The sequence below is a fragment of the Anabrus simplex genome, chromosome 14, assembly GCF_040414725.1.
Source record: "Anabrus simplex isolate iqAnaSimp1 chromosome 14, ASM4041472v1, whole genome shotgun sequence".
Taxonomy (NCBI): Eukaryota; Metazoa; Arthropoda; class Insecta; order Orthoptera; family Tettigoniidae; genus Anabrus; species Anabrus simplex.
This window is the reverse complement of record NC_090278.1, coordinates 80,923,901-80,948,926: the sequence shown is the minus strand read 5'-3', so window position 1 is coordinate 80,948,926 and position 25,026 is coordinate 80,923,901. Positions and strand designations below refer to the sequence as shown.

Below are 25,026 nucleotides of genomic sequence, written 5' to 3'. Positions count from 1 at the left end.
TGGCTGTATGTGTCGTCTTCATCATCATTTCGTGCTCATCACGAAGCGCAGGTCGCCTGCGGGAGTCAAATCAAAAGACCTGCATCTGGCGAGCCGAACTTGTCCTCGGACACTCCCGCCAATAAAAGCCATACACTATTTCATTTCACTGATTGATTGATTGATTGATTGATGGATTGATTGATTGATTGATTGATTGATTGATTGATTGATTGATTGATTGATTGATTGATTGATTGATTGATTGATTGATTGATTGATTGATTGATTGATTGATTGATTGATTGATTGATTGATTGATTGATTTCGCGGATTTGATTCACACACTTCATCGTTTCCGCCAACACTGATTGTTTGTCACTAGGGACAGAATGTTTATGACCTAAAAAGTATTGAAATATGACAATAAATGTATGTATGTTCAGTCTTCAGCCCTAAGGCTGGTTGGATCCTCAACAGCTCTGCCATCAGCTGTCATAGATGGCCTAGGCATCACTGAAGAGGCGTACTAGGGAAATGAGGAGGGAGGTAGTTTCCCCGTTGCTTTCCTCACCGAGCCAGAGTTGCTATTACATATCAGTCTGCCAAGCCCAGGAAATGCATACACCACCCGACCCTATGAGCAACATTTTCACACCATTCATAGCAGGGACTGGCTGCACAAGGAATGTCATTACCAGCATCGCTCATACCTCAGTCACTTTCATATTGTCAAAGCCAAGGATGAGACAGAGACAGATCTATGAAAGTAACAAAATTGCTCTAGCCTATACCAGAAGACATAGTGCACTGTAAACACTAGATCCTGCCAGCAAAGGCATAATAATGAATAAGTAATAAAATAAATTTTTATTATATTTTGAATTTATTTAATTACTTAGTCCAGAGGTAACTCTCGACTCTGCACAGAATGAAATATATGTCACATTTTGATGGGCTAGTTCGCAGAGAATTGACATCATAGCCTTTAAAGATAACAGTTCTCAAGGATTCATCTTAGATCTAACTGCCAGTTTCGAGCACCATAGCGGTCAGCCAGAGGAGGTCAATCTAGAAAAGATTAAAAAAAATACAAACCCACTATCCCTTGCTACAAATGTAAATGCCAACTTCAGGAAATTGAAATAATGGTCAAAGCTCGTGGTACCGTAGCTTGTCACTTTGTCGCCACGTGGAAGCGCTTCAAACTTCCAATGACTCTCGTCGTCCGAGTCTCAATCAAAATCCTGAGACACCACCTATACATCTCTAAAATGCCGCACTAATTATACTGTTTATTTATACTTTAGAGTTTTCTTCAATTAATAGAACTATACACAAAAATTGTGTATGTTTTACCTTGTTCTTAGTGGCAGTCTGTAAATACAGGAGGTTGTTCCTAAATTAATGGACATGTATATTACAATAGGAAATTACATACATTTTAAAGTTTCCACATAGGAACAATCTTCTATTTTCATGCAATATTGACTTGTAACGGGAAAAAGACCGCTAAACGTAGCAGGATGTTATTGGGGCATATTTGAAGTAAGTCAAATCATTACAGTTCAATTGATGGAGCTCGATAGCTGCAGTTGCTTACGTGCGGCCAGTATCCAGTATTCGGGAGATAGTAGGTTCGAACCCCACTGTTGGCAGCCCTGAAAATGGTTTTCCGTGGTTTCCCATTTTCACACCAGGCAAATGCTGGGGCTGTACCTTAATCAAGGCCACGGCCGCTTCCTTCCCACTCCTAGCCCTTTCTTGTCCCATCGTCGCCATAAGACCTATCTGTGTCGGTGCGACGTAAAGCAACTAGTACAGTTCAATTGAGGCTCACCCTCCTGCCGCCTTCTACGCAACTGTCTCTTTCTGTACATCTCATCCTCCTAATTCACATAAATATATATTTCTAAGAGAGTTATTTGTAAGAAATTACAGAAAACAATTAGGAGATGTGAAAAAATCCGTCTTTGAGACGACTGCAAGAAGGAACAGAATATGACAAAAATACTAAAATTCCCGAGGAAATATGACCACAATATCAAAAATTACCCGAAAATGACAAAAAAAAAACCGTTCAAAAGCCAAAATGTGACTTTATACAAAACCAAACCCAGTGGCCTGCCAAGCGACCGCTACTCAGCCCGAAGGCCTGCAGATTACGAGATATCGTGTGGTCAGCACGACGGATCCTCTCGGCCGTTATTCTTGACTTTCAAGACCGCCATATGACTTTATATGACCCGTGAAAATTGGATAATTTTAGTCACCGTAGATAAAATCATGCTTAACTTGTATTTTCCATGGAAAGAATATAAAGAAAAAATATGCCATGTCTTAAACATCCGGGCCGTATTTATCACGTACCCCTGAACGTCCGAGCATATACCCCTATGGGTATACGTACCACTTGTTGAGAAACGTTGGTCTAAAAAACCAACCGCGAAAATGCTTACTAATTCACTCTTAGTAAAACCAATATTTCGACGCTCTCTTAGCTCGAGATAGGTTTTGATCCCGCGTACCAGAAGTTGCGCGTCCTTCCCGATAAATGCAATCTCCTCGCATGTTGATAGCCAAGGTCGCTAAACATTAAAGCTAGTACAGGAAAGGAAGCAATTAGCCGAATCATGAATACACTGATCTGAAGACAATGGGGGAGTAATATTTTTAACAACCTTGTAAAATACTGTAGCAGTCCCATCCTCGACGCTGAAGGTGTTGGGCAAGATCATTGCTGCCTGTTCTTATATAAAGCCTGCGCGCCCGCTTACCAGTTTACCAGTTTCTCGTTTGAAGTTGTCATGGCCTCTTATGCCTTTCTCGTTGCCGTGGGCTTTGGATTGCTCTTGACCGTCGCAGAGGCCAAAAAGAATAAGATACGTAAGTACTGAAGAAACACAATACTCTCACTTAGTTGTTCATTCATGAATCTATAAAGACACATTAAACTAATTTTTGGTCCAGAAGATTCGAATACTCCAAGTTGAAGTGACTAGATCTCAGTGGTTATATATAACGTAAACAAAAGATGTCTTTCAGAAAATGACATTTTGATTTCGTACGTTTGATTTGTAAAAATTTGTGTATATGATAAGTGAGTCTGGTGTTATTAATTCTTTCCAAATGGCTTAAAAAATGAATTCGTCGCATTCTCACTGTATCAGTAAGTTTAGAAATTTTGAAATTTATTTCCGAGTTGAGTTTGGGGTAATGTATTCCATTTTTAATTCTTCGCCCCAAAAGTTTTCTCATTTTTCTTCCTTTATTTAATTTGTAATTATTTGATCACTGTTAAGTGATTACGAACTTTACTGTTCCAAGATAAACACTTTTGTTACAAACATTCCTTGTGTCTTGAAAAGCAATTTTCATTTTCTGAATTCTTGAAGCTACTGATTTATTTTCATTGCCATTTTCAATGATCCTTTCATCTAGATGCTTAAATTTCTTTAATTTTGCCATTTTATTTTTGTTTTTTGTTTATTTATTTATTTATTTATTTATTTATTTATTTATTTATTTTCTGGGTCTATTGAGGAGCACGTTAAGTCTTGTTACATTTGGCAGTGAACTTTGCTTTCTTTTGAGCCCAGAATTCCCTCATTATTTCTGAATGGGCCTGCTTGCGTTCCTCTGTCCAAGGGACACTGTGTCTTCTTTTTTTGGTTGCTCGGCGCGGTTTAGCCCGTACGTCACTATGATTTTTTTTTTTTGGAAAAGACGTCTGTCAAAGGCATTCTCCGGTTTAATCTGTAGCACCTGAAGATGTTATTTAATGTTTCTAAACCAATGCATCGTGATTTTAGATTTTGAATCAAACAAGTGAAAGATCTGTTTGGTCAGCCTGTTTCCGTCCATTCGTTTGAGGTGACCATAAAGTTGTGCCCGTCTTTTTCGGATCGTGTCCATAACTTTCTCTATTTAACTATAGACTTCCTTGGTGGATTTTTTTTGTACATGTCATTATTGTAGTCGGATCCCATGATTCCCCTAATGATTACCCGCTCCTTTTCCTCCAATTCTTCTAGGAATACTTTATTGGCATTTAGGGATAGGGTTTCGGCTGCATACATAACTACAGGCTTCAGAACCGTTTCATAGTAATGTATCTTAAGTGTTTCTGGAAAGGATTTTTTGTTGTAGATCGTGTGTGAGGTTTGCTAGTTTACATATTCGTTCCCTAAGTGTTTCCTTTTCATTTTTCATGATGATCTCACCAAGGTACTTACATTTTTCTACTCTCCTGATGTCCCCGAATTTCGTTCGGAATTTTGGTGGTACATCTTTGATGTTAGTCATTACCTCTGTTTTATTCAAATGATATCTGCAGACCAGTTTGTTCGGCGATTTCCTGTAACAGTTCAATTTGAATCCTAGCGTTTTCTTCATCGTTTGACGGAATGGCAATGTCGCCGGCAAAAGCCAGTCAGTCTGCCATGATTCACTTGGATTGGGTCCCATTCTCAATGGGCTATAGTCGGTTTTTATTTATTTTCTTTTTTGCTGGTCTGAGTGGGTCAGACAGTTGAGGAGCTGGCCTTCTGACCCCAACTTGACAGGTTCCATCTTGGCTCAGTCCGGAGGTATTCGAAAGTATTGAAATACGTCAGCATGGTGTCGGTAGATTTACTGGCATGTACAAGCTCCTGCGGGACAAAATTATGGCATCCCAGCGTCTCCCAAAACCTTACAAAGTAGTTAGTGGGATGTAATAACAATAACATTATTATTTATTTATTTATTTATTTATTTATTTATTTATTTATTTATTTATTTATTTATTTATTTATTTATTTATTTATTTTCACACTACAACATTGTATACCGCAATTAAATTGGCGTCAAATGCACATGTAATAATATTTATACAGAGTGAAGCCGAACTCCACCGACAAATTTTGGAGGTTGTTCAGGGATACCTTCTGAGTATATTGGTATAAGGGACTCATGGTCTTCGGTGGATCGTTACAGAGTAATAGCATTTTGTTTGGCTTGTTGTCTCAGTTAACTTTGTACTTGTATTGCACTGAAAATAATAAATGCTAGTTCTTGACAAACGCCGGGGTGCCGGAATTTTGCCCCGTAGGAGAAGCCAACGATACCATGATTATGGTGGTCGACACTTTGAACAATATCTGTAAGGGAACAGTTCTGCATTTGTTACAGAACACTGTCAGAACAGATTGAACACACTGACACAAGCGCATGTGTCTCGTCTGAGGGTTGTTGCATTACTCTGTGTTTCGTGTTGAACGTCTTGGTTATCGCATATTACAGGTTTTGCATTACTCTGTGTTCCGTGTTGTATGTTTTGATTATCGCATATTGCAGGCTTTGCATTACTCTGTGTTCCGTGTTGTATGTTTTGATTATCGCATATAACAGGCTTTGCATTACTCTGTGTTCCGTGTTGTATGTTTTGATTATCGCATATTGCAGGCTTTGCATTACTCTGTGTTCCGTGTTGTATGTTTTGATTATCGCATATTGCAGGCTTTGCATTACTCTGTGTTCCGTGTTGTATGTTTTGATTATCGCATATAACAGGCTTTGCATTACTCTGTGTTCCGTGTTGTATGTTTTGATTATCGCATATTGCAGGTTTTGCATTACTCTGTGTTCCGTGTTGTATGTTTTGATTATCGCATATAACAGGCTTTTTCACTGATGTTAAAGCATTTCAACAGAAACAAGGGTGATTGGGGAAACACACCGAATAAAGCGTAATTACATTATTACTTTGTAACGGCCCCTTATACCAATATACTCGGAAGTTTGTCGGTGGAGCTCGGCTCCACCCTGTATAATTAATAATTAATTAATTTCTATATAACGATGACATTTTAAAAAATGAAGATGAATATTAAGACTACAATGTGAAAATAAAAGTATTATAATTCTATTAAAAGCTAAGCTATGCAAATTGAAGTAATGGCAAAAAATCTGTAAAGTTTTTTAAATAATTTTACAAAATTCAAACCGATTGTCTCTGGAAGTTGTTAAGATTATTCCAGTAAAAATGTATCTAAAAGAGCACTGAGACCAAGGGTACTATTTCTACGAACAGCAGTGAGGAAAATATTACATAGTGAGTACAGCAGTGAATTAATGTGGGCCGATTTCAGTTTATATTATTATTTCCAGCAGCGGGTAAGTCCATTTAGAACTTTGCAAAGTACTTAGAGATGTTTGTTTGCCTTCCTTTGTGTTCAAATTTCTGCCGCCGACTTATGTTCTCTTCTTGGTGCAAGCCATTCTGGTTCTTTTCCTCGATTTATTGTCTTGGCCAACTTGTCATTTTTAAATTTTGGATGCAAAGATCTCTCTGTTTGTTTTTCCTGTCAATTTAAAGACTTGTTTACTTCAACGATCCATTTCATAGTATTTACCTTGACTTCACTCCTGTTTTCATATAATTCGACTATTTGGTTTGCGAGTCTATCATAATTTGTTATCTTGATTTGTCCGATATTTTTTTCTGAGTTTGCTAATGCCGTTCAAAGCCTGTGTATTGTATAGTTTCCTGTTTCTTCGTGGGTCTATATTGTACCCCTAGGACCTAAACTTTTCTTTAGATTTTGAATTAAATCCCCCCCACCCCCCACAATGTTTTCTATGTCCCTGCTTTTCTATTCATAATTATTATTATTATTCGCTAATTTGCCAACTAGGGACCACGGTAAGTTTCATTATACGTTATGGCGTTTATTCAATTCTCGTTTGATCCAGGGAGGTTTTCATTACATCGCAGTGTCATCCGACCACTTTTTACCAGATGTCCATATTTTTTTTTTTTTTACAATTGGCTTTACGTCGCACCGATACAGATAGGTCTAGGTCTTATGGTGACGATGGGACAAGAAAGGGCTAGTAGGAGGAAGGAAACGGCCGTGGCCTTAATTAAGGTACAGCCTCAGCATTTGCCCGATGTGTAAATGTGAAACCACGGAAAACCATCTTCAGGGCTGCCGACAGTGGGGTTCGAACCTACTTTCTCCCGGATGCAAGCTCACAGCTGCGGGACCCTAACCGCACAGCCAACTCGCCCGGTATACATTGATTATTATTATTATTATTATTATTATTATTATTATTATTATTATTATTATTATTATTATTATTATTATTATTATTATTATTATTATTTATTTTATATTTTACGGCCTTCATTGGACAACTCTAATCAATTGTACAAAGGATTTCTTGATTTCCTATCAGCCCAATATTTTTTTTTCATTCTGAGATATGCTGCCTTCCTTTGTCCTGTTGAAAATACCCTCCCATTAGACCTTTTATTGATCTTGGTGTGCAGCCTGGTGTGTGTGTGTGTGTCTTGAAGTATCTTAATTTTTCTGTTTTGTTTTTGAGATCCTCTATTGTTATTTGTAGTTCTTTAGTATCCTCCTTAATTTCCGTGATCCATTTAATGTTGGCCTTGCTATTCCATAATTTTTCAATTATAATTCTGCTAATTCTGGTGTCAGGGGTTCTGATAAGATGTCCAAAGAATGCTATACGTTTTTTTCCTAATCGTACTCAATACTGGTTTAATGTCCTCATAAACTGTTTTATTTGATGCTATTCTCCATTGTCCGACTCGTTGGATGAACGGTCAGCGTACTGGCCTTCGGTTCAGAGGGTCCCGGGTTCGATTCCCGGCCGGGTCGTGGATTTTAACCATAATTGGTTAATTCCAATGGCACGGGGGCTGGGTGTATGTGTTGTCTTCATCATCATTTCATCCTCATCGCGACGCGCAGGTCGCTTACTACGGGAGTCAAATAGAAATACCTACACCTGGCGAGCCGAACCCGTCTTGGGATATCCTGACACTAAAAGGCATACGACATTTCATTTCCATTGCCCATTAACTTGATACAGTTTATGTATGCATGTTCTAATTATTCCTCTTTCTGTCAAGTATTTTGGCTGTTTCAGCTGTATTAGTAGTTTTAAAAAATAGTTTCACTAACATAAGTTATTGCTGGCTGCGTGATTGTTTTATAATGTCTTAATTTTGCTGCCATCGATATGATTTTTTCATTGTATGTAGTCTTGGTAATATAATTTGCTTTGTTTATTCTTTCTGTTGTGCCAAATTATTATTATTATTATTATTGTTATTATTATTATTATAGGTATGACCGACTAAGGAGTGCGATGGTTACCTTTTCTCTTCTCCCAATTTCTCTTCATCATCTCGCTATGGCTTTCCTTGTGATCTTCTGACTAGGTTTTGCTGGTCGTAGTGCTTGGATGGTGTGTGAAGCTGTTATTGTCGACTGATTTTCTGAACTTAGATCTGTCTAATGCAATGTCAACTGTGTTGCCTATTTTCTGAAGAGCTTTTCCAACTTGAACTAGGGAATTGATTTTTTTAAAAATTTTTTAACTTTCAGTGATAGGGCAAGGTTCAGAATTATTTTGGTCAATCTCTGATTACTCATTCTGAGAATATATTCGTAAATATGCCTGAGATTTTCTCTGATTGTTGGTATAAGTTATGAGATTTCCTTGTCGTGCAGATTCCCCTTGTACAGACTTGTACAAAAAATTTCCTTAAGATTGTTATTTCTTGGTTTCCCACCGCTTTAATCAATGATCTATACCAATGATCAGTGTTTAAGACGCATATAGTGCTTTAGGCTTGATTACAGTGTTGTAATGCCTTAATTTTGCATTTCGGGATATGGATTGCTTATTATAACTGTTCCAAGTGAGTCTGTATGCTCTTTTAAGTTTAAAGACCCTTTCTTTATTTTCTTCACGATTCAGTCCTGAAGGTTGGATAACTTCTCCCATTTGAATTTACAGTACATACATACATACATCACCATTATAAACCGTTATACCTTTCAGCGTTCAGTCTGCAAGCCTCTGTGAATTTACTAAATGTCGCCACAATCCTCTATTTGTAACAAGTGCTGTGGCCTCATTTAGTCCTATACCTCTTATCTTTAAATCGTTAGAAACTGAGTCTAACCATCGTCGTCTTAGTCTCCCTCTACTTCTCTTACCCACCATAATAGAGTACATTATTCTGCTACGTAACCTATCCTCCTCCATTCGCAGCACATGACCCCACCACCGAAGCCGGTCTTTGCGTACAGCATCATTCATCGAGTTCATTCCTAACTTAGCCTTTATCTCCTCTTTTCGAGCACCCTCCTGCCATTGTTCCCATCTGTTTGTACCTGCAATCATTCTCGCTACTTTCATGTCTGTTACTTCTAACTTATGAATACGATATCCTAAGTCCACCGAACTTTCGCTCCCGTAAAGCAAAGTTGGTCTGAAAACAGACCTATGTAAAGATAATTTGGTTCGGGAGCTGACTTCCTTCTTACAGAATACTGTTGGTCGCAACTGCAAGCTCACTGCATTACCTTTATTGCACCTTGATTCAATCTGACTATACTACTATCCTGGGAATTTATACACTTGCGATATTTTGACAAATTGAGTTTCAATTTGTTGTCAATCTAGGTACCGAAGATATTTCTCCACGTAGTGAGTTTTCTGGTATGAGATCTGAATTGCTATTCTGGATGCAATCACTTCCTGTCTGTTATTGGACAAGAATGCTAAGTCATTATTATTATTATTATTATTATTATTATTATTATTATTATTATTATTATTATTATTATTATTATTATTATTATTATTATATATTATTATATATTGTTATATATTATATATTATTATTATTATTATTATTTCGGTGTGCAGTGAGAATTCATGGTAGAATGAGCTGTATTTAGCTGTTCAAGTAGTTGCAGAAGTTAAACTAGGCCTTAATCTTCCATCTTCGTTGTTCATAGCAAACATTTTAAAAAATGGCACTACAGCCCTTGAAAGGCCTTGGCCTACCAAGCGACCGCTGCTCAGCACGAAGGCCTGCTGATTACGAGGTGGCGTATGGTCTGCACGACGAATCATCTCGGCCGTTATTCTTTGCTTTCTAGAATGGGGCCGCTATCTTACCGTTACATAGCTCCTCAACTGTAACATGTAGGCTGAGTGGACATCGTACCTGCCCTCAGATCCAGGTAAAAATCCCTGACCTGGCCGGGAATAGAACACGGGGCCTCCGGGTAAGAGGTAGGGACGCTACCCCTACACCTCGACGCCGGCTTCATAGCATACACTGAATAATATACAGGCCGGACCTGTATAAAAAGGCACGGAGGATTCAGCTGGGTGAAAGAGTAACAAGCAGTTCGGACTGTGGTGAAAAATTGCAATATAGTATCATAGACATGAAAAAGAGCTTCAGCGAGAATGGCACGATTTTTTTAAAATTTTGAAGATAAAGGGAATGTCAATTGGGAAAATATCCACAGTTCTAGCGATGTGATCTACGAATTTTAGGTAAATATAATATAATATAATAAAGTATGAGAATATATCCTTTATTTATTCCTAAAAATGACAATCCTTTTTTTTAATCACCATTGTCCAGTCAATTAGAGTAGCAGTTTGCCTTTTTCTACCACTACGAGCGCTAATGTGAGTCAATGCATTGTTTCACTTAAGCACCACTACGAGCACTAATGTGAGTCAAAGCATTTTTTCACTAAAGCACCACTACGAGCGCTAATGTGAGTCAGTGCAGAGTTTCACTTAAGCACCACTACAAGCGCTAATATGAGTCAATGCACGGTTTCACTTAAGCACCACTACGAGCACTAATGTGAGTCATTGCATTGTCTCACTTAGGCACCACTACGAGCGCTAATGTGAGTCAATGCACGGTTTCACTTAAACACCACTACGAGCACTAATGTGAGTCATTGCATTGTCTCACTTAGGCACCACTACGAGCGCTAATGTGAGTCAATGCATTGTTTCGCTTAAGCACCACTACGAGCACTAATGTGAGTCAATGCACGGTTTCACTTAAGCACCACTACGAGCGCTAATGTGAGTCAATGCACTGTTTCACTTAAGCACCACTACGAGCGCTAATGTGAGTTAATGCACTGTTTCACTTAAGCACCACTACGAGCACTAATGTGAGTCAACGCATTGTTTCACTTAAGCACCACTACGAGCACTAATGTGAGTCAACGCATTGTTTCACTTAAGCACCACTACGAGCACTAATGTGAGTCAACGCATTGTTTCACTTAAGCACCACTACGAGTGCTAATGTGAGTCAACGCATTGTTTCACTTAAGCACCACTACGAGCACTAATGTGAGTCAACGCATTGTTTCACTTAAGCACCACTACGAGCGCTAATGTGAGTCAATGCATTGTTTCACTTACGCACCACTACGAGCGCTAATGTGAGTCAACGCATTGTTTCACTTAAGCACCACTACGAGTGCTAATGTGAGTCAACGCATTGTTTCACTTAAGCACCACTACGAGCACTAATGTGAGTCAACGCATTGTTTCACTTAAGCACCACTACGAGCGCTAATGTCAGTCAGTGCAGAGTTTCACTTAAGCCCCACTACGAGCGCTAATGTGAGTCAATGCAGAGTTTCACTTAAGCACCACTACGAGTGCTAATATGAGTCAATGCATTGTCTCACTTAAGCACCACTACGAGCGCGAATGTGAGTCAATGCATTGTTTCACTTAAGCACCACTACGAGCACTAATGTGAGTCAATGCATTGTTTCACTTAAGCACCACTACGAGCACTAATGTGAGTCAATGCAGAGTTTCACTTAAGCACCACTACGAGCGCGAATGTGAGTCAATGCAGAGTTTCACTTAAGCACCACTACGAGCGCGAATGTGAGTCAATGCAGAGTTTCACTTAAGCACCACTACGAGCGCGAATGTGAGTCAATGCATTGTTTCACTTAAGCACCACTACGAGCGCTAATGTGAGTCAATGCATTGTTTCACTTAAGCACCACTACGAGCGCTAATGTGAGTCAATGCACTGTTTCACTTAAGCCCTTATAATTACATTCGTTGTGGATATTTTTCAAAAATCAAAATACGCCTGAGGGTATTCAACCAAGGAACACATTACAGAAATAATTATTTAAATAAGTTGATTTGGCTAGGATTTAAATAAAAAGAAAACGTTATAAGAAACAAGCGATTTTAGGCTGTTTTTTCCGGAACTGCATTTAAACTGGAAGTGAATTTTTAAATTTGTATTTTTACTTTGGTAGAGCTCTCCAAGATTCAAAATTTGAAACCTTTCCTGGCCTTTTGGCCCTTCAATTTTCGGCACTATTGAGGACATTGCTTAATTTTACGTTTTCTGTAGTATAGCGACCCCTACTTTGTCTGCCAAGAATTTTTTTAAACATTAAAATCAGGGAGGACCGAATGTCAGGTATGGAATACAAAACTGTAACAGGTAGATCATTTCAAGCACTTGAGACGTGCATTCCCCTAGGATAGAAGTATGGTGAGAGAAATCCTATCAAGGTGTGACAAAGTTAATGCAGCAACGGCATTCTATAGGAAGGAAGCGAGTTCTCGGACGAAATTATCCTTACATTGGTGATTATTAGAATGGAATTTAAAATAATATTCAGTATAAATAGCGCATGCGTACACCCGGATTTTTTTAGCCAGTAACATGTCAGAATGCAAACTAATTTGGAAGTGTCGCCGAACCCGTTCTTGCACGATGTACCGAGAGTAACATAAATTCAAGGGGTTCTGGTGGAGCATACCCCTAATGTTTATGCAAAACTTGTAGCACAACCGTTGTGCAGGATTGTATACTTGTTACTCACCTCAGTAAGTTTGCATTGTATCTTATTGAAAATGACAATCCACAGTCTGTTTCCAGTCATTCTACTGGGTCTGGAGTGGAATGAATGAAGCCGTCCTCTAGCGGCGAAGATAGGAACCATGCCGGCTGCTGAAGCCTGTCGCACTCCTCTGGGGCAATGATTAATGACTGACAGTTGAAATGAAATGATATTGGAGAGTGTTTTTTTGATTATTATTTTTTTGCTAGTTATTTTACATCGCACCGACACAGATAGGTCTTACGGCGACGATGGGAGAGGAAAGACCATGGAGTGGGAAGGAAGCGGCCGTGGCTTTAATTAAGGTACAACCCCAGCATTTGCCTGATGTGAAAATGGGAAACTACGGAAAACCATTTTCAGGGCTGCCGACAGTGGGATTCGAACCTACTATCTCCCGAATACTGGATACTGGCCGCACTTAAGCGACTGCAGCTATCGAGCTCGGTGTTTTTGGAATTAAAGATGACAAGGAAAACAGGAGTACCCAGAGAAAAACTTGTCCCGTTTTCGCTTTGTCCACCACAAATCTCATATGGCCTGACCAGGATTTAAACCATGGAACCAAGCGGTGAGACGCCGGCGCGCTGCCGCCTGAGCCACGGAGGCTCTGTTCTATTCCTCCCTAAAAGTCCGAAGTTTACACACGAGCACATTATCCGTCTGTAATGTGTAGCTATGTTAAAAGGATACAGATATCTGTAAAAGTTTTTGGAAGTGTATACTGTGAACCTTAGACAAACGAGGAAGTATTAAATTCTTCAAGATAGTGACCTTAGTCAAGACTTGATGTCCTTGTAAGTCTGTGAACAGTAAATAAGCATTATCCGTAATTTACATCTTGAGCGCCATTTAATTTGAAGTCATAACAGATGAACGAATGAAATTAATGATTTTCGTAATTATACATGACACGGTCTAATTTCTCATTTACTACTAAGAGATCTCCTTGGGAATATAAGAGGTGGAACATCATCGAAGGTCAATTCTGTGGAAGTAGGGCAAAGATTTGTAGGTCTCAACACATCACTATTCAAGAAAGAGCGTTAAACATTCGAATGCTTCCAGTAAATCAGGATTATGTGAAGTGAAGATACCTGAATACGTGAATACAAATGGATAGATGTTTTCTTACAGTTTGCCTTACGTCGCACGGACATAGACAGGTTTTATGGCGACGATGGGACGGGTGTGGAAATGGAAAAACCTTACAAAACCATCTTCAGGGTTTCTGACAGTGATCTTCCAACCCACGTGACTCAAACCGCGCAACCACTCGTTCGGGCTGATAAGTCGGGGAATTAGTGTACAGAAAATTCTTCTTCACTTCTTTTCCTCCCTCTTCTTATTCTTCTCCTCCCTCCTTCTACTTCATCTTCATCTCCTCCCTCTTCTTCATCTTCTTCTCCCTATTCTTCTCCTCCCTCTTCTTCTTCATCTTCTTCTCCTCCCTCTTCTTCATCTTCTTCTCCTCCCTCTTCTTCTTCATCTTCTTCTCCTCCCTCTTCTTCATCTTCTTCTCCCTATTCTTCTCCTCCCTCTTCTTCTTCATCTTCTTCTCCTCCCTCTTCTTCTTCATCTTCTTATCCTCCCTCTTCTTCATCTTCTTCTCCTCCCTCTTCTTCTTCATCTTCTTCTCCTCCCTCTTCTTCATCTTCTTCTCCCTATTCTTCTCCTCCCTCTCCTTCTTCTTCATCTTCTTCTCCTCCCTCTTCTTCATCTTCTTCTCCCTATTCTTCTCCTCCCTCTTCTTCTTCTTCATCTTCTTCTCCTCCCTCTTCTTCTTCATCTCCTTCTCCTCCCTCTTCTTCATCATCTTCTTCTCCTCCCTCTTCTTCATCTTCTTCTCCTCCCTCTTCTTCTTCATCTTCTCCTCCCTCTTCTACTTCATCTTCTTCTCCTCCCTCTTCTTCTCTTATTCTCCCTATTCTTCTTATTCTTCTCCTCCTTCTTCTTCTCCCTCTTCTTCTTCATCTTCTTCTCCTCCCTCTTCTTCATCTTCTTCTCCCTATTCTTCTCCTCCCTCTTCTTCTTCATCTTCTTCTCCTCCCTCTTCTTCTTCTTCATCTTCTTCTCCTCCCTCTTCTTCTTCATCTCCTTCTCCTCCCTCTTCTTCATCTTCTTCTCCCTATTCTTCTCCTCCCTATTCTTCTCCTCCCTCTTCTTCTTCATCTTCTTCTCCTCCCTCTTCTTCTTCATCTTCTTCTCCTCCCTCTTCTTCATCTTCTTCTCCCTATTCTTCTCCTCCCTCTTCTTCTTCTTCTTCATCTTCTTCTCCTCCCTCTTCTTCTTCATCTCCTTCTCCTCCCTCTTCTTCATCTTCTTCTCCCTATTCTTCTCCTCCCTCTTCTTCTTCATCTTCTTCTCCTCCCTCTTCTTCATCTTCTTCTCCCTATTCTTCTCCTCCCTCTTCTTCTTCATCTTCTCCTCCCTCTTCTTCTTCATCTTCTTCTCCTCCCTCTTCTTCTTCATCTTCTTCTCCTCCCTCTTCTTCTTCTTATTCTCCCTATTCTTCTTATTCTTCTCCTCCTTCTTCTTCTCCCTCTTCTTCTTCATCTTCTTCTCCTCCCTCTTCTTCATCTTCTTCTCCCTATTCTTCTCCTCCCTCTTCTTCTTCATCTTCTTCTCCTCCCTCTTCTTCTTCATCTTCTTCTCCTCCCTCTTCTTCTTCATCTCCTTCTCCTCCCTCTTCTTCATCTTCTTCTCCCTATTCTTCTCCTCCCTCTTCTTCTTCATCTTCTTCTCCTCCCTCTTCTTCATCTTCTTCTCCCTATTCTTCTCCTCCCTCTTCTTCTTCATCTTCTTCTCCTCCCTCTTCTTCTTCATCTCCTTCTCCTCCCTCTTCTTCATCTTCTTCTCCCTATTCTTCTCCTCCCTCTTCTTCTTCATCTTCTTCTCCTCCCTCTTCTTCATCTTCTTCTCCCTATTCTTCTCCTCCCTCTTCTTCTTCTTCTTCATCTTCTTCTCCTCCCTCTTCTTCTTCATCTTCTTCTCCTCCCTCTTCTTCTTCATCTCCTTCTCCTCCCTCTTCTTCATCTTCTTCTCCCTATTCTTCTCCTCCCTCTTCTTCTTCATCTTCTTCTCCTCCCTCTTCTTCATCTTCTTCTCCCTATTCTTCTCCTCCCTCTTCTTCTTCATCTTCTTCTCCTCCCTCTTCTTCTTCATCTTCTTCTCCTCCCTCTTCTTCATCTTCTTCTCCCTATTCTTCTCCTCCCTCTTCTTCTTCTTCATCTTCTTCTCCTCCCTCTTCTACTTCATCTTCTTCTCCTCCCTCTTCTTCATCTTCTTCTCCCTATTCTTCTCCTCCCTCTTCTTCTTCATCTTCTTCTCCTCCCTCTTCTTCATCTTCTTCTCCTCCCTCTTCTTCTTCATCTTCTTCTCCTCCCTCTTCTTCATCTTCTTCTCCCTATTCTCCTCCCTCTTCTTCTTCATCTTCTTCTCCTCCCTCTTCTTCTTCATCTTCTTCTCCTCCCTCTTCTTCATCTTCTTCTCCCTATTCTTCTCCTCCCTCTTCTTCTTCATCTTCTTCTCCTCCCTCTTCTTCATCTTCTTCTCCTCCCTCTTCTTCTTCATCTTCTTCTCCTCCCTCTTCTTCATCTTCTTCTCCCTATTCTTCTCCTCCCTCTTCTTCTTCTTCATCTTCTTCTCCTCCCTCTTCTTCTTCATCTTCTTCTCCTCCCTCTTCTTCATCTTCTTCTCCCTATTCTCCTCCCTCTTCTTCTTCATCTTCTTCTCCTCCCTCTTCTTCATCTTCTTCTCCTCCCTCTTCTTCTTCATCTTCTTCTCCCTATTCTTCTCCTCCCTCTTCTTCTTCATCTCCTTCTGCTCCCTCTTCTTCTTCATCTTCTTCTCCTCCCTCTTCTTCATCTTCTTCTCCTCCCTCTTCTTCTTCATCTTCTTCTCCCTATTCTTCTCCTCCCTCTTCTTCTTCATCTCCTTCTCCTCCCTCTTCTTCTTCATCTTCTTCTCCTCCCTCTTCTTCATCTTCTTCTCCTCCCTCTTCTTCTTCATCTTCTTCTCCTCCCTCTTCTTCTTCATCTTCTTCTCCCTATTCTTCTCCTCCCTCTTCTTCTTCATCTCCTTCTGCTCCCTCTTCTTCTTCTTCTCGTGCCTTATCCGGTAGATACGACGTTAAAACTATTAACCCAACCCAGTGATGCTACTATTGTGAGATATTTTAAACCTGCCTAAAGTGAAAAAGGTTGTTCCAGAGTATTTGAAATCATCTTACAGCCAAATATCAGACCATGTGGTTGTTTACGATCTCAGCCCATTTCTTCATGGGACGTCCAGGCCCAATACATATTATCCACCGGGCTGAATGGCTCAGGCGGTTGAGGCGCTGGCCTTCTGACCCCAATTTGGCAGGTTCGATCCCGGCTCGCTCCACTGGCATTAGAAAGTGTTCAAATACGTCCGTCTCGTGTCGGTAGGTTTATTGGCATGTAAAAGATCTTCCGCGGGACTAAATTCCGGCATCTTGGCGTCACCGAAAACCGTAAAAGTAGTTGGTGGGACGTAAAGGAAATATTATTATTATTATTATTATTATTATTATTATTATTATTATTATTATTATTATTATTATTTCCGATGAGGCCTGCTAAGGACCACGTGCCAATTTCAATTCAGTTCTTCATACTTTGTTGTTTTCTCTTCCACTCCTTCCAATATTCTTTCATCCTTTCACTGTGCTGTTTCCTCCTGTCCTCGGGCTACTTCGCACCAGGCTTCTTGTTCAGTCTTCCTTGGAATCCTTCCATACTTACTACCCTCTTTCTAAAAATCTCCCTGTCCATAGTTTCTTCTTCTCTTATATTATTTCTTTCTAAATCTTTCTTTATTTCTTTTTTTTTGCTAGTTGTTTTACGTCGCACCGACACAGATAGGTCTTACGGCGACGATGGGACAGGAAAGGGCTAGGAGTGGGAAGGAAGCGGCCGTGGCCTCAATTAAGGTACAGCACCAGCATTTGCCTGGTGTGAAAATGGGAAACCACGGAAAACCATTTTCAGGGCTACCGACAGTGGGGTTCGAACCTACTATCTCCCGAATACTGGATACTGGCCGCGCTTAAGCACCTGCAGCTATCGAGCTCGGTTGCTTTACTTCTTGAATCCAGCTAGTTGTTGCCTTTTTTGTCCCAAAGGTACTTGAAAATCCTTTTTGTTAATCTGGAATCATCCATTCTGTAAATATGTCCAAAAAATTGCAATCTCCTTTTTCTTATGGTTTCTGTTATGTTTTCTATGTTCCCGTATATTTTATCATTAGATGTTAATTTCCGTACTTCTGTTGTTTTCACAGGACCTAAGATTTTTCTCATGTTTCTCCTTTCTAGTACCTCAAGTTTATCTCATCTATAGTTTAGTACCTGGCATTCACTTGCATATAAGCATTCCGGTTTCACCACTGTAGTGTAGTGCCTTATTTTAAGATTTTTATTTCATTATTATTATTATTATTATTATTATTATTATTATTATTATTATTATTATTATTATTATAGATATTTTCCCAGAGAACTCTTATTTTAGTTTGTTTCGGCCTATCCACCCCCTACCCCAACCACAACATGTATCTTCCAGTTTTGTTTGCGAGTGTTTATGTACAAAAGAACAGATTCAACTCTTAAATTAAAATTGTTTTAATTTTTTAGGTAAATTATATTTATTTAGTCCGCCTCTGTGGTGTAGTGGTTAGCGTGATTAGCTGCCACCCCCGGAGGCCCGGGTTCGATTCCCGGCTCTGCCACGAAATTTGAAAAGTCGTACGAGGGCTGGAACGGGGTCCACTCAGCCTCGGGAGGTCAACTGAGTAGAGGTGGGTTCGATTCCCACCTCAGCCATCCTGGAAGTGGTTTTCCGTGGTTTCCCACTTCTCCTCCAGGCGAATGCCGGGATGGTAGCTAACTTAAGGCCACGGCCGCTTCCTTCCCTCTTCCTTGCCTATCCCTTCCAATCTTCCCATCCCTCCACAAGGCCCCTGTTCAGCATAGCAGGTGAGGCCGCCTGGTCGAGGTACTGGTCATACTCCCCAGTTGTATCCCCCGACCAAGAGTCTGAAGCTCCAGGACACTGCCCTTGAGGCGGTAGAGGTGGGATCCCTCGCTAAGTCCGAGGGAAAAACCGAACCTGGAGGGTAAACAGATGATGATGATGATGATGATGATGATATTTATTTAACGTGTGGTTTTTAGTGCCAGGAGTGTCCAAGGACATATTCGGCTTGCCTGGTGCAGGTCTTTTTATTTGACACCCATAGACAACCTGCGAGTCTGGATGTGATATGTTGATAATGAGGTAGGGAGAGGATGAAACCTGGTGCCGGCAGTTAGCCTACTCCTCTCGAATAACACCAAGAGGTCTGCCCAAGGCTTAACGTCTCTATCCTACGATCGAATCACCATCGACAGTGTTTTATGCCCTGAAACTATATGAATACTGCGGAGAGCTTTGGAAGTGAATCGAGGCTTTTGGCACGCCATCTAATGATTAGAAATTGCATATCACCACCTCTCCTACCGTAGCCGTGTTGAAACACCGGATCCCGTGAGATCTCCGAAGTTAAGCAACACTGGGCGCGGTCAAGATTTGGATGGGTTGCCACGCGCTGTTGCTGGGGGATAAGGGAATGGAGGAGCGGAAAGGAACTGGCACCGCACATAAACTCCGGCTAAGGCACACCTCTGTGGAGGTTCGGACCTTCCTTTCTTACCTTTCCTACCCTGCCGGCTAACATTCTGACTGTGAAATATATCCTAAGAATGGGAGTCGAACCGGATAACCATTGTGTCAGACCATTAATAACTTGACATATAAACATTACGCGCATTTACCTTTATGTTTATTTAAACTCATCTTGAGTTTTGACGCACACTTTCTTCAGTTTTTTCCACACATTCCTGGTGTCTGCGGAGTCACCCTGGAGGAGCCCATAAGGTACCAAGTTTCCGCGACCGAGTCCTTTTCGAAGCGGTGTTTTCGATATCGTCCCACCTGATGTTAAATGTTCATTGTACGTTCGGCGCCGTATTTCGACTCTCTGCTCGGCTTCTACCTGCCTCCAGGTTGCTCACATGGCATAGCATAGCTTTCCAACCCAGAATCGACCGAGATTCGAGGCACGGTCCTCCGGATTGAAAGCCAGCAGCGAAGCAACTACGCTAGTTACAAACCCCCTTGTTTAAAGTATGTTTAATTATTTTTATATATCTCAATAAATATTCTTCTTTCAGCCACACATCCTAGCTTTTGTTAAAATTAGTTACTGCAGTGTTACCAATTTTGGAATCCTCTCATTTTTTGTATTCTATTTTCAAATACATATATTTCTGAGAAGCAATATTTCCAATTCCGGTATAAGGAATATGGGATTTGTAGATCTGGGAAATTTTGGAACCACTGCTCTAAGGCGTGTAAATACCACTACATTTTTTGTCTTCACGCCTCAAATTTTTGCTTCATACTTCTTTTCCGCATAAATATGTCTTATGGCTGGTGATCATGTGAAAATTTTCATCACGAAATTAGGGATACAAAATGTGTGACGCGATGTTACCTAGAAACCGAGCAGGCTGTGATGTGAAGTATTGATGGATGACCATGACTGAGAGGCCTATTATCAAAGAGGGACGTTAGAGTGCAGATGGTCGATGTAATATTGCAGGCTGTGATGTGAAGTAGTGATGGATGGCCATGACTGAGAGACATAGTATCAAAGAGGGGCGTTAGAGTGCAAATGGTCATGTGATGATGCAGGCTGTGGTGTGAAGTACTGATGGATGGCCATGACTGAGAGAGATATTATCAAAGAGGAGCGTTAGAGTGCAGATGATCGACGTGATCTTGCAGGGTGCGATGTGAAGTATTGATGGATGGTTATGACAGAGACATAATTATAAACCCCAGTCCTTTCAGAGATTTAGAAATAATATTGGTCCTAAAACCTATACAAGGGCAGGGGGATTCTATTATGAAGTTTCGTATAAATATATTCAGTAGTTCGCCAGTTATAAGAATTAGACAGACAAACAGACAAACCGACAGGCACCAAAGCTAAAAATATACAGATGGTCATTACTTCACCTGAAACGGATAACTGTACAAAAGTGTCGTTAAAATATTCAGTGTACAGACACACGGTCTTTACGATTGTATTTATATAGATATAGATAAATACTGTAGATATTGATAAAATTACATGTTTTGTCTCTTCTGATACCATTCGTCTCCATTAGATGGCATTAGTATTGCAACTTTAAAATCAAATCCGTTCATGGAGATTAAACAACACTAGACATTCAATGAATTGAACTATTCTGAAGGCTGCATCTTGTCTTCCTAATTTCTGTTGCTCTGAGTATGTATTTACTCTGCTTCACTCAGCTGCCTTTGCTTGTAAATTAGGAAGAAATTCGGTTCGCGTATCCAAGGCCTCCTGGTTTCTCAACGGCAAACTGGAGGTGTAACTTTGTTTAGTACGTCTGAGTCTGTAATTTACTCGTTACGTTATGTAACTTTCGAAAAGAGTCGTCAAGAGATGAAGGTTTGGAGGCAATGACCTTCAAATACCATGCGATGAGACTGTTGATAGGCCTACTTGATTACTGATTATGGAGTAATAGTTGAAAATAAATGTTACTGAATTTCTGTGAAGAGCAATCGAGCTTAAACCATTTAACTATCAAATGGACGTCTGAAGGATTCGAAACAAAGTTATGTTTTACAAAATATTTCTCAATTCCCTTCCTAATTGACACCGAGGTTAGCCGGTCCTAGTTCCGTGACCATCAGAATGTTTTATTTTTTTATCTTCCTTTACTGATCTTTTCCACATTATTATTTGCTCACCACAGACATGAATATAAAATAATATAAACAGAGCAATCCAGGAAACTTTACAGCACATGTTTCCATAGAAACAAGGTTTTGCGTGCATTTTACTCCAACTTTAAATAGTTCGTCCCCATAATAAGTTCAATTAGTACATATAATAATTACAGATTTATACACTAATACGACATGATTTTTTTAAACGAACATTACCAGAACTTCTAAGTGTTTTACAACCAGAAGCAGGGAAAAATGACGTTGAAAAGGGAACTCCCACACGATGGCGATCACTTTAAGGGGAGGTAATACCCCCCTCTGGTTCAAAATTCATTAATTTTTTTGTGGATTTTTGAATATTGAAGTGTATTTGATTACGTATGAGTAATAGGATTAGCCACAATCATTCCTAACACCCTCAAATACAATTTAAATGACAAGCTGACACTTGAGGTTACGCCCCCTTTTCAGTTGGAGTTAAAATGCTTAAATATACTCGGATATTCTACTTCCTGTGGTGAAAGTAATGTTGTTGATCACCAAAGGGAATGTTTTTGTTGTGTTCATTTGTGTTGTGGCTAGCCTGTGTCACATATTCCCTCTCTTCTGTTCATTGTTTGTTTCCCTCGTATGAAAACGTGTTATAAACAAGTCTTTAAAATGCTTAGACGGAAATCAGTTTTTAAAAATCAAAAAGTTCGAAAAGGAAGTCCTGGTAGAGGTAAAGTCACATCTATAAATACAGGTACCGGTATGGATATAAATGATAATGTTAGTGAAAATAATGCAAATACACGTGTTAGTGAAGGAAGTGTGAGGAGTGAACATGCTCGGTACATTTCAATATGAGGAGGAAAATGTCTGACCTGGATGCTTCTGTTATCTCCAAAGCATTAAGAACTGTGCAGAGAAGCCAGAAAAGGTCTAGGGAAGATGCTGATGACCCCGATGATCCAGAATATGATGCTGGTATGCATTAAAAAGGTAATATTAACTTGTTCCTTTGTTTTCTCCATTTGAGTTCTGTTTTAGGAAAAGGTACCAATATTTCAGGTAGTACTAGGCATATGAGCATACAATTTTAATCGCTTATACTCTTGGGTGTTTTACACATTTCTGTGTTTTCATAACATCATTACTTAAAAACTGCATGGATTTTATTTGGCTACAATGTGTTAAAAATCAAGAAAAATAGGTGTCCGTTAAAAAAAAGTTATATAAATTCTGTCGGGTTATTATTCAAAGTCTGAAAACAGTGCTGTCTCAAAAGCCCTTAAGCTTTATGCATACCGAATTTCAAAGTGATATTATTGATAGTCATCACAAAATGCGTACCTGAAGTAGATAAAATTAGCATTGCAAAGATAGTGGGTACCACCTCCCCATAAGTACCTAGATGTTAATATAAGGAATGATCTTATTGGGGTAATCGTATTAAGGAGATTGTTTATTAACTTTGCCTATAGGTCAGTTTAAAACTCTGTGACTTATGGGATTTTAACTCCAAGTGAAAAACACTGTATTACGGACTCAAAGAAAAACCAAAATTCATACACATACGATTTACTGATGTGTATATCTGCTTTATTCATGCATAAAAGCTATAAATATTTACAATACCAATAAATTCCGCCCAAATTGTACAAGAAAATATATAACATCATAAATATTTTAATACATAATGATTCATGGAACATGCTTCTTAAATGAAAATTTCCCATTCACTCCTTGTAAGTGGTGCTCCAGATATGTACAGTATTCCATAAGACAAATTAGAACGCTTAGAGAAGTTGTTTTCAATTAAATTATGCATAATTAGTAAGCAAATATTAGGTTAAATATCAAACTACCTGCAAGGTGCATTAGTAGCCTATTTCGTGGATACACTTCTTTGTCATTGTAGCCTACATATTATGAAGTTTGTTTCACTCTTGCTGTTTGTAATTGTTACACTTATATAAATGTGTATTTATAATTTTTTTTTTCGTTTTGACACTAACATCATTGTCGTCTGAAAAACACATGCGTCCACAACAATCGGTAACGCTTCTGTAACAAACGCAAAACAATGTGCTTCCCGCGATTAGTGAAATTCGTGTTACCAACAGATCATGTTGACAACAGTAAAACACTGTTACCTTGACAAACGCCGCAAGTCAGTGACTTACGGAGTTTTAAAACCAAGTATTGACGACCCCTTCACGCCCGGCCATTATATAGAACAGACTTACGGGGGTTCTACACGAAATGATGTATCAACCATTCAACACTCATTTTGTCACATAAAACGAAATTGTAAAAAAAAAAAAAAAAAAAAAAACTTACGGGGTTTTAAAACTAGCCGATTCAATTATGGCCACGCCCACATCATTCCCATTCCATTTCTTTCCTAACCCATCGTCGCGAAAAGACATATCTCTGTCGGTGCGACGTAAAGCAAGCTATAAAAAATAAATGAAAAGTATACTCCACCCTGCACAACGGTTATGTATAAACAATGCCCTATCAAAGCCCTTAGAATTTGTTACTCTCTCTGCATTATGAAAAAGCTGGCTGGACGACACTTCCTACTAACCAAATTAGTTTGCATTCTAACCTACTACCGCCTAAATATCCGAGCTCTAGCAATAATATGTTTTTTTCCACTTTTCGATGTTCAATACATTTTTAGCAGTCTAATTAGGGGTCCCCATTAAGAAATTTCCTCAACTGCGCCGAAAGTTGAAGGGTTAAAGGGCCCAGAAACATTTCAAATTGTGAGTCTTGGACAGATCTATCGAACTTAAATTTTTTAAAATCGAAAATCACTTCCGGCCTAAATGCAGTTCCGGAAAAGCAGCCTAAAATCGCTTGTTTCTTTACTCGTTTTCCTTTTTATTCAAATCCTAGCCAAATTAACTTACTTACCAATTGTCTGCCAAATTATTACACTCACAAGGAGAACAAGATATTTTCTGATTTTTTGTTTTTGGAACATATAGTATATACGGACTGGTGTAAAATTATGCTGCCTGCATTTTATGAACTTATTACTTGGTTTAAAATGCATTTCCCAGACAAAAAAGAACCAATTTGATAATCACCGTTTTTTTTTTCACTTTACTATAATGCTATGGTATTACTTGTTCGCTTTTTGTTTTGCGCCAACCTGCTTAATTATGGCCGAGAAGGTTGTCTGCTTAATAATGCAATCACTTGAAATGGATTTTATTGTTGGTTCCTTGGCTTTTCCAAGCCTTATTTACTCTTTCTATGGGCATAATCTAGTTGTAATTACTCCTTCTGGCTTAATGTCTTTCTTCTGTCTCATCCAATTATTTTCTATTGGATTCAAGTCAAGAGAATTTGCTGGGCAGTCTTAGATATTAATTTCCTGATTCTATCCGACAGCTGTATCAGATTTCACCTCGCCATGGTGCAGCATCAAGTATAATAGTATAATCTTTGTTTTAGATAGAAATTAGTTACTTTAA

General features: G+C 39.5%; 1 protein-coding gene across 1 annotated transcript in view; it reads left to right on the top strand.

Annotated features, from left to right (window-relative positions):
- The first annotated feature begins 2,779 nt into the window (after nt 1-2,779).
- LOC136885484 (protein takeout) overlaps nt 2,780-25,026 on the top strand; it is a 55,282-nt gene continuing 33,035 nt past the window's right edge. Inside the window, exon 1 of the mRNA XM_067158064.2 lies at nt 2,780-2,865. Coding sequence (XP_067014165.2) covers nt 2,787-2,865 — 79 coding nt within the window. The 5' untranslated portion in view covers nt 2,780-2,786. The remainder of the gene's footprint in view (nt 2,866-25,026) is intronic.